At 39.2% G+C, this 15,126-nt stretch overlaps 1 protein-coding gene and 1 gene segment (V, D, J or C); one reads left to right on the forward strand and one right to left on the reverse strand.

Moving 5' to 3' along the window:
* Window positions 1-7,976: 7,976 nt before the first annotated feature.
* LOC100946284 lies at window positions 7,977-8,704 on the reverse strand. The segment is given in 2 exon segments: window positions 7,977-8,293; window positions 8,617-8,704. Coding segments are annotated over 2 exon segments (393 nt in total).
* Window positions 8,705-9,535: 831 nt separating this feature from the next.
* Window positions 9,536-15,126, forward strand: part of LOC100958569 (olfactory receptor 10G2-like) — a gene marked incomplete at its 5' end in the record, with an annotated part of 7,486 nt that continues 1,895 nt past the window's right edge. Inside the window, one exon of the mRNA XM_003803030.3 lies at window positions 9,536-9,583. Coding sequence (XP_003803078.2) covers window positions 9,536-9,583 — 48 coding nt within the window. The remainder of the gene's footprint in view (window positions 9,584-15,126) is intronic.

Here is a 15,126-nt window from a genome sequence, read left to right on the forward strand (position 1 = left end):
CAACACTTCCTAATTTGTCTTTTCTACTGATTGAGCAAATGTTCAAAGCAAAACAAACAAAAAATATATGGTAGCTGGGCACAGTCCCAGCTACACAGGAGAATGAGGTGTGAGGATCACTCGAACTCAGGAGTTCATGACTAGTCTGAGTAATATAGACAGATCCGGTCTCAAAAAGCAGGAAAGAGAGATCTGTGTGAGAAGAGTCTGGGGCTTCCCGCCAACAGCTATGTAAGTGAATCATCTCAGTACAGCACTCATCAGTCCTAGTCAAGCCTTCAGATTATTTCATCTTGTCTAAAACTTAATGAAAGACCCTGAGCCGATCTCTCTCACCTTTTCTCCTTCTCTCTTTGGAAGTGCTGTAAATTTTCTCTTTTTTCTTCCTAAATAAAATTTCTCTTAAAAAAGAAAAAAAAAAAAAAAAAGACCCTGAATCAACACTGCCTAGCCAAGCTGCTCCCAAATTCCTGACCCACAATAACTGTGAGATAATAAATGTTTGTTTGCTAAATAGGTGTTTAAGCTGCTATATTTGTGGTAATTCATTATGTGGCAATAGATAATTAATATCGTGGGTAAATATTCCAATTTTCTCACCCTTTCAGAAGGATAACTCTAAGCTTGTGTTCCACTGGCTCCAGAGTTCTTTAGTAGATTTACATTCTAGCTGTCCACAAGAAACCAGTGAAGTGAAACAAATGTACACTTCACTGGCATCCTTTCCTTCCCATATCACTTTTCCACTCTCCTACTGGTGTTTCCTGGGATTACCTCTCAAATAATTACTTGCATTCAAACCCATGCCTTGGGGTCTGCTTTTGGGCTCCCTAACCTAAGACACTATATACCTTTCTTTGACTTGAAATTTGCTGATATCAGAAATAAGATTTCTGGCTCAACGCCCATAGGTCAGTGGTTAGGGCACCGGCCACATACACTGGGGCTGGCAGGTTCAAACCCAGCCCAGGCCTGCTAAACAACAACGACAACTTTTTTTTTCTGGTTGTATTTTTTTTATTATTATTGTTTGGGATTCATTGAGGATACAAAGAATTAGTTTACACTGATTGCATTTGTTAGATAAAGTCCCTCTTCTAGTTGTCTCCCACCCTCAAGAGGTGTGCCATACACCATGACCCCCATGTAGTAGCTCATCTACTACCTTCAGATTAGAATTGAGTACATTGGATTCTTGCTTCTCCATTCTTGTGATGCTCTACTAAGAAAAATGTGTTCCACCTCCATCCAGGTTAATACAAAAGATGTAAAGTCTCCATCTTTTTTTTTAAATCATAGCTGCGTACATTAATGCTTTTATGGGGTACAATGTGCTGGTATACAATTTGAAATACTTTCATCGAACTGGTTAACATAGCCTTCACCACATTTTCTTAATTATTGTGTTAAGACATTTATACTCTACACTTCATAGATTTGACATGTACCCTTATAAAATGAACCATAGGTGTAGTCGGACCAATTACCCTCCCCTCCACCCTTCTCTTTCCCCTTCATCTTGGGCTGTAGGTGGGTTATAGCATTCATATGCAAGTGTGGATGCTTATATATTGGTTTCATAGTAGAGTTGAGTACACTGATACTTTTTATTCCATTTTTGAGATACTTTGCTGAGAAGAATATATTCCAGCTTCATTCATGTAAACATAAAAGAGATAAAGTCTCCATCTTTTTTAAGACTGCATAATATTCCATGGTATACATATACCACAATTTATTAATCCATTTGAATAATAGTTAAATAGTATTCCATGGTATACATATACCACAGCTTGTTAATCCATTCCTGACTTGGTGGGCATTTAGGCTATTTCCACATTTTGGCAATTGTAAATTGAGCTGCAATAAACAGTTTAGTGCAAATGTCCTTATGATAAAAGGACTTTTTTTCTTCTGGGTAGATGTCTAGTAATGGGATTGCAGGATCAAATGGAAGGTCTAATTTGAGTGCTTTTAGGATTCTCCATACTTCCTTCCAAAAAGGTTGTATTAGTTTGTAGTCCCACCAGCAGTGAAAAGTGTTCCCTTCTCCCCATATCCATGCCAGCATCTGCAGCTTTGAGACTGTGCCATTCTCACTGGGGTTAGGTGATATCTCAGGGTAGTTTTGATTTGCATTTCTCTAATCATTAGGGATGATGAGCATTTTTTCATATGTTTGTTAGCCATTCATCTATCTTCTTTAGAGAAGGTTCTATTCATGTCTCTTGCCCAGTGATATAAGGTATTGTTAGGTCTTTTTTTGTTGATTATTTTAAGTTCTCCATAGATGCTAGTTATCAAGTTTTTGTCCAGTTCATAATATGCAAATATCTTTTCCCATTCTGAAGGTCATCTATTTGCCTTGGTTGTCATTTCCTTAGCTGTACAGAAGCTTTTCAGTTTAATTAAGTCCCACTTGTTCATTTTTGTTGTTGTCATTGTTGCAATTGCCATAGAAGTCTTCTTTATAAAATCTTTCCCAAGGCCGATATCTTCAAGTGTTTTCCCTAAACTTTCTTTAAGGATTTTTATTGTTTCATGCCTTAGATTTCAATATTTTATTCATCTTGAATCAATTTTTGTAAGTGGTGAGAGGTGTGGGTCCAGTTACAGTCTTTTACATGTGGTTATCCAGTTCTCCAAACACCATTTATTGAATAGGGATGCTTTTCCCCAGTGTATGTTTTTGTTTGGTCTATCAAAGATCAGGTGGCTATAAGATTTTAGTTTCATCTCATGATGTTCTATTCAATTCCAGATGTCTATGTCTCTATTTTTTTTTTGTCTCTATTTTTATGCCAATACCATGCTGTTTTGATCACTATGGCCTCGTAGTACATCCTAAAGTCTGGTAGGACTTGTTTCTTTGATCTCCGTTCTTGAAATTGATCTGTTCAAGAGATCTATTTCTTCTTGATTATGTCTAGGGAGAGGGTGTGATTCCAGGTATTAATACATTTTCTTCACATTGTGAAATTTCTGGGCATGGAGTTTCTTGTAATACTGGGAGATGATCTCTTATATCTCTGTGGCATCTGTTGTTATTTCCCCTTTATCATTTCTGATTGAGGTTATTAGAGATTTTACTTTTCTGTTTCAAGTTAATCTGGCCAAGGGTTCATTGATTTTATTTATTTTTTTCTAAAAACCAATATTTTGTTTTGTTAATTTTCTGAATGATTCTTTTGTTTTCAATTTCATTTGTCTCTGATTTAATTTTGGTTATTTTTTTTTCTTCTGCTGGGTTTGGGATTAGATTGCTCTTTTTCTAACTCTATAAAATGGTTCATGAGTTTGTTGATGTGCTCTCTTTCTGGTTTTCGAATATAGGCATCTAATGCTATAAAATTCCCTCTTAAGGGCTCAGCACCTGTGGCTTAAGCAGCTAAGGCACCAGCCATATACACCTGAGCTGGCAGGTTCGAATCCAGCTGGGGCCTGCTAAACAACAATGATGTCTGCAACCAAAAAATAGCTGGGTGTTGTGGCAGGTGCCTGTAGTCCCAGCTACTTGGGAGGCAGAGGCAGGAGAATCACTTGAGCCCAAGAGTTGGAGGTTGCTGTGAGCTGTGATGCCACAGCACTCTACCCAGGGTGATAGCTTGAGGCTCTGTCTCAAAAAAAAAAAAAATTCCCTCTTAAGGCTGCTTTTGGTGTATCTTGTTTCTTCATTGTTGTTATGTTCAAGAAATTTAATAATTTCCTCTTTTATCTCTTCCTGAACCCAACTATCATTCAGCATAAGGGTGTTTAATTTCCAAGTCTTTGTGTGGGGATGAGTGTTCTTCTTGGGAGTTGAATTCCACCTTTAATGCCTTGTGGTCTGAGAAGAGACAAGGTATAATTTCTATTCTTTTAATTTTTCTGAGGTTTGATTTGTATCATAGGATGTGGTTGATTTGGGAGTATGTACCATGGGCTGATGAGAAAAATGTATATTCTTTAGCTTTGGGATGGTGTATTCTGTATATGTCTATTAATCCCATTTGTTCTAGGGTCCATATAAGTCCTTTGTATCTTTGTTTAGTTTCTGTTTAGAGGATCTGTCCAGTTCTGTCAGAGGGGTGTTAAGTCCCCAACTATTATGGTGTTATAGGATATCAAATTGCTCAGACCCATCAAGGTCTGTTTCGTAAATCTGGGAGCATTTAAGTTGGGTGCATAAATATTTAAAATTCAAATGTCTTCTTATTGTATTGTTCATTTGACCTGTATAAAGTGACCATCTTTGTCTTTCTTAACCTTAGTGGCTTTAAATCTGCTTGTATCTGAAAATAAGATGGCAACCCCTCCTTTCTTCTGATTTCCATTTGATTGAAATGCAGTTTTCCATCCCTTAACCTTGAGTCTTGATTTGTCCTTCAAGGCTAGGTGTATCTCCTGGAGACAGCATATGAATGGCTTCTGCTTTTTTATCCAATCAGCCAGCCTGTGCCTCTTCAGTGGTGAATTCAGTCCATTGATATTTTTGAGAGAATTAATAAGGGTGGTGGAGTTCCATTCATCTTATTTTGTGAGAGTCCATTGTGTAGTTTTATCCTTTACACCATTGTGGAAGCTAACTTTTGATCTTTAGTTTCTGGGTGTTTACTTTGCTGGCGGTCTATTGTGATGGTCAGTGCAGAAAATACTTCTAAGTATTTCCTGTAGAGTTGGTCTTATTGTGGTGAATTTCCTCAATGCTTGTATATCCACAAAAGATTTGATTTCTCCATCAATTTTGAAGCTTAGTTTAGCAGGATACAGAATTCTGGGCTGAAAATTGTTTTTGTTTAAGAATGTTGATAGTGGGCTCAGTGCCTGTAGCACAGTGGTTACAGCGCCAGTCACATACACCAAGGCTGGTGGGTTCAAACCCAGCCCAGGCCAGCTAGACAACAATTACAACTTTAGCAAAAAAACAGCCAGGTACTGTGGCGGGCACCTGTAGTCTAAGCTACTTGGGAGGCTAAGGCAAGAGAATCGCTTAAGCCCAAGAGTTTGAGGTTGCTATGAGCTGTAACACTACAGCACTCTATTGAGGGCAACACAGTGAGACTCTGTCTCAAAAAAAAAAAAAAAAGAGAGAGAGAGAGAATGTTGAAGGTGGATGACCATGCTCTTCTGGCTATGAAGGATTCAGTTAAAAAGTCTGCTGTCATCCTAATGGCTCTGCCTCGGTAGGTCAGTTGGTGCTTACTCCTGCTGCTTATGGAATTTTTTTCTTTCATCTTGACTTTGGACAGGTTCATTACAATGTGTTTTGGGGAGGCTCTGTTTGAGCTTAGATGACATGGGGTATGATATCCATCTGAAAGGAGTATGTTGGAATCTTTAGTAAAACTTGGGAAGTTTTCATTTTTGATAGTCTCCAATAGGGCTTCCATTCCTTTGGGACACTCTTCTTCCCCTTTAATAATCCCTATTATTCACATGTTTGAATGCATCATGGAGTCTCATAGTTCTCTAAGAGCCTATTCTGCTCTCTCTTCTTTTCTGCCTTTTTAACAACCTGGGCTAACTAAAAAACTTTATTCTCTTGCTCTGAAGTTCTTTCTTCTCCACAGTCTAACCCATTTTGATACCTTCTACTGCATCTCTACATTCCCTGATTGTCTCCTTCATTTCCTTAAGCTCTGCCATATCCTTTCTATATTCTACATCTCTCATCAGACTTTGTCTTCTGTCTTTCTATTTTCTCATCCATTCCTTTTATTATCTTTATCATTCATATTTTAAATTCCCTTTGTGTCAAGTCCATTAACTCTTTGTAGGTGAGTCTCCTGCAGTAGCTGCCTCATGTTCCCTTGGGGGAGTTTCTCTACTTTGGCTTTTCATGTTCCCTGAATTTTTCTGTTGGTTCCTTCTCATTTATTCTTTCTTCTTATTTACCTCCTTGTCCTCCTTTTACCTTCTCACTGACTCCTTTGCTTCAAATTACCTTATCTTGAAGCTTAGGTTTGGAAGAGGCCTCAACCTAAGCAAAGCCAAATAAACAGTCCTTGCTCTCGCTGACAATATGTTGCAATATATCATCCAGACACCAGGTGGCACTGCAGGATTTTTAGGAGACAGCACAGCCAGCAACCTTTATGGTCCTTATTCCAAACTTAGTTGCCTTCAGTGATTACCTGATTGCTTCCTCAGCATTCAGACATTGCCAGGTTGAGATCTTAAAGTTCACAAGAATCCTTTAGGGGCAGGCCTCACAGTGCCCCCAACTCCAGTTCCTGTGGGTTGTGGGAATCCCTCAGCCTGTCCCAAGAGTGGAGTTCTGATCCTGGGGGTGGAATTAAGACAGCCTTGCTTTAGGCCCCTGCTAAGACCTTCTCACAACCTTTTCACAATGGCAGCCCCCTGGCCACTGAGACCTTCTCAACATGGCTGCCCTGCCAGCTACCAAAACTATGGCAAATCCACTCCAACCAGCACTCAAATCTGGTTGCTGTATACTGTTTCAGTCTGCCAATTCTTCTAAGCTGTCCACTCAACACACAGCTTCACCCAACAACTGAAAATTCCAGAAAGGCTTCCTCCCATCCCAAAACTCAGTAGGAGCCAGCCAATTCCAGCTGGTCACAATCACTTGCCTAATTCATCAGATTTCCACTGCTCCAGATCATACACTATATCCAGCTCACCACCTCCTCACTGTGCTCCTTGAGCTATGACTGTGGCTAAGGTCCCTGTGCCAGCTATGGCTAGGTTCTCTCTTTTTCACCAGTCATTCTAGGACAGCCTGGCTGAATGATCCTTCTGGTCCGCCATCTTGCTTCATCCCTTGAAGGCCTCACTTTGATATTCCAGAAACCTAAAATCTGAGCTTCCACTCTCTGGTCACCTTTATCTCATACAGAACCAACAACAGCAATTACCATTTATTCTGTAACCCTAGGTGACAGTAGGCTATAGGATCTAACAAACTTCAGTGAAAGATGTGAAGACAACACAAGGGAATTACAAAGTAAGAAAGGAAAATCTGAAAATTTGCTGTATATTTTTACTGTTCTTTATGCCCATTGACTATCAGGTATCCTCAAACTTTTTAAACAGGGGCCAGTTCACTGTCCTTCAGACCACTGGAGGGCCAGACTGCAGGCCCTGGGACAAGTCAGCTGCTAAGCAAGACAGGCAGCAGCGGCAAAAACATCTGGCAGGCCAGATAAATGTCCTCAGCAGGCGGCATGTGGCCCACAGACCATAGTTTGAGGATGCCTGGAGATCTTGCTGTAGGAATCCCCTACTGGCTTTCCCTCACCAAAGTTGTCACCACATTGCTTAAGTTTACTCTTCTTTCTCATCTTCTATAGTTCCCTTGGTTATGTCCATTCTCCCCAACTGTAAAGCCTTTATACCTCATTTCTAGCCTGCCTTATAAGCCTCCAACATATTTTAAGATCCCATGTATTTCTTAAGGATGCACATAATGAACATAGCCTTACATAATTAGTCAGAATGCTTAACATCTCATTCTGAAGCATTTGCATTTGAATTTCAAAGTTCAGAGTCTCCCTCCAAAAAATGAGTAGCACCAGAGCAACAACCTACCCCCCAAATAAACTCCATCTTGTAGCCTCAAAAACACACAACACAAATAGCTTTCAGAATTTTACCTCCCACCAACCAAAGGTACAGAAATACTGAGTTCCAGTCTCAGAACCCCTGCCACATGACACTGACTAAAAGTTTAAGACTACAAGTGAAATAACTAAACTCACAGAGATCTCATTATCTGCCAGCATCGCTCTGAGTTAATATTTGATAGATAGATGTAGAGATATATATCAATTCATCACTCACAACAACCCTGTGAAGTAGATGTTATTATTATTCTCATTTTATAGATAAGGAAACTGAACCAAAAGAGATAATGACTAGATTAAGAGCACCCAGGTAGACAGCAGTGAACTGAAATCCAGGAAGTCTGGCTCCAAAGTTCCCAATCTTTAGAGTCAACTCACAGCAGGGCTTAGTGCTGTGGTTGCACTTGAATTTTATTGCAGCTGAAGAGGTGTCATAGTCACTGTGTCTCTCACAGCACAGAGGTAAGAGGCAGAGTCTTTCATCTGGAGCTCCTTCAGAAGGAGGTAACTGTAGCTAGCAGAGAGTTTAAGGAATGAAGAAAAACGGCCTTTCCCTTCCAAACCATCCAGAACATGGTAAAAGAGAAATACAGGTGTTCCGCCATTGTATTGCTGGTACCAGGACAGCCCATTGAACCTAGATGTCTGGTAAGTGCAGTTGACCTGGATAAAGTCTCCTTCCACAGCTGTCAACTCACTTGGCTGCTCAATGCTTTGTCCTGCAGTGCCTACAACAAGACACATCATTATTAAAAAGAATAGTTTCCATATCTTTATCTTTCTTAAATATATGCAGTTATTATTTTAATTAAAAATTAAAATATTTTTAAAAAGTAGTTTCCATGTGGTCACAAATGAGCTGCCACTGAGGAGGAGAAATCAATGGTGGGAGATGTAGCAGCAGCAACAGTAACAGGAGGACAATTAGCACTACACAAAGAAAATGGGTATACCAAAGACTCATTACAAATGTCAAAAGTTGCAATCCTTTAGCTGGAAGAAAATTATTTTGAAAACTCCGAGCAGCATTTGCTATTAAGTTGAGACTTACCTTCCATTTTCAGGGTAACAGAAAGGAGGAAAAATTTCCACATCTGTTGCAGCACACTGCGAACCTGGCACGGCATCCCTGGGTTCTCAGCCACTGGAGTCTGTAGAAGGTAAACCCTCAGGCAGCACCTATGGCTCAGGGAGTAGGCTGCCAGCCCCATATACCGAAGGTGGCAGGTTCAAACCCGGCCCCAGCCAAACTGCAACAAAAAAATAGCCAGGTGTTGTGGTATGCACCTATAGTCCCAGCTACTCTGGAGGCTGAGACAAGAGAATCGCCTAAGCCTAAGAGCTGGAGGTCGCTGTGAGCTATGACACCATAGCACTCTACCACCGATGACAAAGTGAGACTCTGTGTCTAAAAAAAAAAAAAAGAAAAGGAAGGTAAGCCCTGCACGTGGGCAAGGGAGAGAAGCTCAAATGTAATGCAAAACCCAGAAGAAACACAAGGGGAGGAGCACTTTTCTGGCCAGGGTAACTTTAGGCTTCTTTCCACAGGAGCATTGTCTACTAATAAATCCACAGTTCTAGTCCAAGTGATTCTGATGAAGATTGAAAAAGAATAGAGCAGACAATGTGAAGAATAATAAAATACAAAACAAAAGTGGTCAATCTTCCCATGCTAAGTGTTTCTCTTCTCAAGATGTATTCCTCAAAGAACTAAAAATAGAACTACCATCCAATCCAGCAGTCCACTATTGTGCATCTACCAAATATTATTATATAATAAATACCTGGGGGTGGAAGTGATGAGAGGTTGCTGGGTGTATACAATGTGCATTGTTACTTCAGTGATATATGCACTAAAGGCCCTGACTTCACCACATTACATTAGTGTATCATATTGCACTTGGGGGGCTGAGATTACAGGCATAAAATCCAAGCACTCTGGGAGACTAAGGTGGGTAGATTGCCTGAGCTCACAAGTTCGAGACCAGCTGAGCAAGAGCAAGACCTCAACTCTAAAAACAGTCAGGCATTGTGGCAGGCACCTATAGTCCCACCTATCTGGGAGGCTGAGGCAAGAGAATCACTGAAGCCCAAGAGTTTGAGGTTGCCGTTAGCTGTGACACCATAGCACTCTACTGAGGGTGCAAGCGAGACTCTGTCTCAAAAAAAAATTGCACTTGTACCCCATGAATATGTACAAATAAAAAATGAATGAAGACAAAATAAAAATAAATAAAAATGTCAAAGATACCTGAACTTGTATGTTCATCCCAGCACTATTCACAATAGCTGAGTTGTGAAATCAACCTAAGTATCTATCACCAGTGATTGGATAAAGAGAATGTGGTATAGTATATACCATGGAATACTACTCAGTCATAGAAAAGAATGAAATCATTTCTTTTGTAGCAGTATGGATGAAAATGAAGAGTATGAGGGGTGGCGCCTGTGGCTCAAAAGGGAAGGGCACCAGTCCCATATGCCAGAGGTGGTGGGTTCAAACCCAGCCTCGGCCAAACACCGCAAATAAATAAATAAAATATTTAAAAAAAAAAAAAGAAAATGAAGAGTATGATACTAATGAAATTATTCAGAAACAGAAAGTCAGTAGCATATTTTCTCACGGGAGCTAATCAATGTGAACACAGGGAGAGAGTGAAACCAGAAGATGAGAGGGTAAGAGGGGCATGAGGGATGAGAACAGTTATTGGCTACAGTATATTGTTGGAGTGATGGTTACACTAAAAGCCCAGACGTCACCACTACATAATATATCCATGTAATGAAAATGTACCTGTATCCCCTACATATGTGAATAAATAAGTAAATAAATAAATTAGAAAAATGGATACCAGGGTGCATTTAGAGGTAGGTTATGTACACACTGTGTGTATCTATTGTGGTCATCATCATTGTCGTCATTTGTTACAACAGGAAGAGATGGAAAACTTTTTCAAACATCTAAATTTATTACCTAACAGGTGATCAGATATTAATTTAAAATTCAAAATAAATATAATACATATTTCTGTGCATATGCATATACATGCATATGCATGTATTAGAAATATGTTTATGAATATAGGAAGGAATCAAAAAAAGTTTAAAGTATTAACATTAGTTACTTCAGAGGGTTGGAATTAAAAAAGAAAATGGTGAAGATATAAGCTTTGTCTTATACATCTCTGTTTGTTTGACTTGAAATCTTTGATGTAATAAAGTGAGAATTTGAAAGAAAGAAAAGGTGGCTTGGCGCCTATAGCTCAAGTGACTAAGGCACCAGCTACATACACCTAAGGTAGTAGGGTAGAATCCAGCCCGGGCCTGCCAAAACAGTGACGGCTGCAACCAAAAAATAGCCAGGCATTGTGGTGGGCACCTGTGGTCCCAGCTACTTGGGAGGCTGAGGCAGGAGACTCGCTTGAGCCCAGGAGTTGGAGGTTGCTGTGAGCTGTGATGCCATGGCACTCTACCCAGGGGGACAGCTTGAGGCTCTGTCTCAAAAAAAAAGAAAGAAAGAAAGAAAAGAAAGAAAGAAAGAAAGAAAGAAACAAACAAACAAACAAACAAACAAAGAAAAGGAAATGAATAAAGGAGGAAGACTATGTAGAAAAAAGGAAGAAAGGGAAGGAATAATAAATTTATATTTTCAACTATTTCCCAAGTGTTACAAAAGAAAGCTTTTTGACACATAGTTTACCTAAATTAATGAATGCTTCACACATGATATCTTTACTAAAATAATTTATGTCCCTCAAGAACACTCTACATTTATTTATATTTACTCCACGTACCGGAATACAATACTGTACTCGGTTTTAATAAAGATGATACTGTCATCTTGTGGCGAAATGTAGCAATGCAGTCTCTCTCTCTCTCCCTCTCTCTCTCTTTCTCTCTCTCTCCCTCTCTCTTTCTCTCTCTCTCTCTCCCTCTCTCTCTCTCTTCCCCTTCCTCCCTGCCAAACTCTAAACATTTTCTCCGTTAGTAACTTAGAATTAAAAGGAACCTTAGAAATCATCCAGTTTGCCCAGCTCCATCATTATAGGCTCCTGGAGCTTAAAAGTGTAACACACTCCAGGCTTCATTTCTTGATTTCTAGCAATTCTTCAGTATTACTTAAATTCACATTAACTTAAAATAGATAGATGAATTTCCAAACTACTTACCCTAGAATATGCTATAGAGACCTGCATATTTATAAAATCATCAATTTGATGCTAAATCTACTACAGGTTATTTTATTTTATTTTTTTACACTGCTGTGCCATACACCCCCACATTGTGTGCATTAAGTGGGAGCACAGCAATCTCCCCCTCCCCTCTCTCCCCTCTCTCTTTTCCCCTCTTCCCAACTTGAATCGAATTGAATTTTTCTCCTACGTGAGTGTGAATGAGATTGTCTACTTATTCAAGGTAATTTTTAATGTGATGTACATACTTGACACCACAGCTTTTTGTTCCCCGTCCACAGCATTTAATATATGCGGCAGTTTCCCCTACTTGGAATACTTTGGAATACTGATATATTCCAAAGTATTTACTGAGGACCCACCATGTGCCAGGCACTGTGCTAGTGGTGCTGAGCATTCCACACTAAGCAAACCTCCTTCCTCTTTTAGAGCCTCCTTTCTAGCAAAGGGTGACAAACAACAAACAAACAAGTAAATACAGTGTGTCAGATGCTGATGGATCCTACTGAGAAAAAAATAAGGAAAGGGAAGGAGGAGAGTAAAGCTGCACTGATTAGGTGATGTCTGAGCAGACACCAGGAGATGAGGGATTCGTCCTGATGAGTATTCGGGGAAGGAAGGTAATCAATTGAGAACTCATAATACCTTCAAGAAATTACAGGTGATTCAAAATTGTACTGATGAAGTTATTCCCCCACCGCTCCCTCTCCACAGATCTTCTAGAAACATTTACAGCTCTCTCTCAAAACAAACTAATGAGGATGTGGGGAGGAAAGATCTCATTATGGAAATACTTTAGGGTAGAATTTCCCTTGAGGTTAGAATTTTTCTTCAAATCTCTTGGCAGTGTTTTCTTTTCTTTTAATCAGAGCTACAGAGGCAACAGCCAATACAGACCTAATATATGACCCAAGATGTACGGAAGTCCCGCTTGTCAGTAGGCCCTGAAAGGAAGGCACTTTCAGAAATTCTGAACACTTATTTGCCAGGCCAAACTCCTAAAAGAATTCTACAGCCTTTCCAAAACAGATGTGGGAACTCTTTACAATAGGCTAGCCTGAACCTCCTTCTGCTGGACCACTCCACTCAAGGACAGCAGCAGCCTCCTCCAGTTTTGCAGGTCTGTACACAAGAATCTAAGAGGATGGCACAAGCAGTCCTGAAACTAGCTCCATTCCAAATAAGGCCATCTTGGAAATTTAAGACTTTCTATTCTTTTGACTAATTGCTCATTTAATTTGTCTCTTTCCTCCATCTTCTTCCTCAACTCTCCCAAACTAGTAGAAGTAGGTTTCTTCTTTCCAAACTTAGAGAATTTATTTTTATGTTAAAGAATGATTTTTTAAAACAAATCTTAACACTATATTCTTTTTGTTTTCTCTTCTTCTTAGGGCAAGTGGTAAAGGGCAGGGTCGGGAAGAGTCTTTGATGATTGTGCAAACACAAAGACAGGCCCGATTAATAACCTTACCTTTCCCCAGGAAGAGGGCACAAGGTACCTTTTCTTAGGCAAGGTCTTTTTGCTTAAAATTTAGTAAAAGAATAAGAATCTACTCTTGTGGATTAGATAAAATACATCTAGACTGCCCCAAATTCTATTTATTTCCTCTACTGTGCCCTAGCTCTACCGGAATGTCTACTATGAATGAAGGATGATGGAAAGTGAATCTTCTTTTTGGAAACAGATTTGAAGTGGGTTCTGTCAGAAGGGCAAATGGGAGTCCTTTGATGCTAATGTGTCCAACACAACACTGGACCAGTCTTCATTCCTTGTCTTCACGATTTTATAACTGTTCCCTCAAATCCCAAATCCCAAAGGTCACTGTAAAATCCAAACAAAGTTTCAGGTTGCTGGATGGAGGCTTACCCGCCTTTGGGTGTCTCAAGATGAAAATTCACTGCAAGAGATGTGCTTACATCAAAGCAGCTTGATTTGGGGTGGGACAGGGAGACACAGAAAGTAGCTCATCCTGTGATGCCATGATGCCATAGAGGTCCCTTGAAGGTGTTTTTCACCCTACCTGTCATTATCTTTTCAATGCCACTTTTTCTTTTTTTTTTTATTAAATCATAATTGTGTACATTTATGAGGTCTCAGTGCCACTTTTTCACTCTATCCCCAGAGCCTCTCCCTAGAGTTTCCAGGATAATTGCTTTTTAAAAATGTATTATTTATTCTCTGGTGTTATGAAGATCTTATTTTCAGATGCTTTTTATGTTGAACATTAACTTTTTTGTAAAAATCTGGTAATTCTTCTTTCTTAGTTGGCAAAGGGCAAGTTTAACTTTTTCTATGAACCATGAAGAGGCAGGTATACTCAGTATTATTATTATTACTACTGCTACTAATAGCTCTTAATGATTATTATTATTGCTATTACAATGAATTAATTTGCTTTAGAGAATAATCAAGATAGAATCTTTTAGGGGAACTTCTGATAGATACTAAATGATTCATGTTATCAACATTTAATGTTATTTATAATTCACCTGTCACCATTTTAATTGCTTTTTTAGAAATAGTCACTTAAATTACAAAGTTACTTTTTTAGTTAAATGACAAATGAATACATTTCAAACCCTAGCATGGGGGGAAAAAATCTTTATCAAACAACCTATTCAATAAAAGGAGTGAAACACATTTCATCCCTTCTTATCTGGTTAAGATATTTGAAAATCTTTAAAGGTCTTTAGATAGAGTTGCTACACTGTAGACTGCAACATATATTTTATACACAAATATACTAAAGATCAATTCCTGCATTAATCAATGCTTTTATAGTAAACAATTAAAATTCCTCTGTAACTCTACACCAAAAAATCCAATCCCAAACCAATGGACCACATAAATCAACCAATATCTGAAGGATATCTTGGAGCATGAAGGTTCCTTGGAGTTTGTTATAATGAAACTAGGCCCATAGAGCATTGGGAATGAGGTAGTGTCTTCTCTCTACAACTCCCAGCCAAGTGGGCACAAGGTTGGGACAAACAAGATCAAACCAAGAAACACTGTATCTAGTCAGGGAGAGTTGGCAACATCCATTCAATCAGCCATTCAGTCGTTCAGAAAATAATTGCAGAAAAATTACAACACAATTTACTGTGCTAGATGAGATGATCAATGGTGAAGACAAACAAAAAATTAAACAATGACAGTATTGTACTATGTGCTAAGTACTCTGAAAAGAATAAACATGGTCCTCAAGAATCGGGAAAAACTTCTTGAAGGTGAAGATACCCAAACCGAATCCTGAAGGAAAAATAGACACTGCCAAGATGAAGGGGGACAAAAAAAGTAGCATGTGCTTAAGTCCCAAGTTGGAGTACGCCATTAGGAGAGCCCTGGGAGTCCCATGCATCTGAAC

This window comes from Otolemur garnettii, unplaced genomic scaffold (genome assembly GCF_000181295.1).
Source record: "Otolemur garnettii isolate 467f Iridium unplaced genomic scaffold, OtoGar3 scaffold00276, whole genome shotgun sequence".
Classification (NCBI taxonomy): Eukaryota; Metazoa; Chordata; class Mammalia; order Primates; family Galagidae; genus Otolemur; species Otolemur garnettii.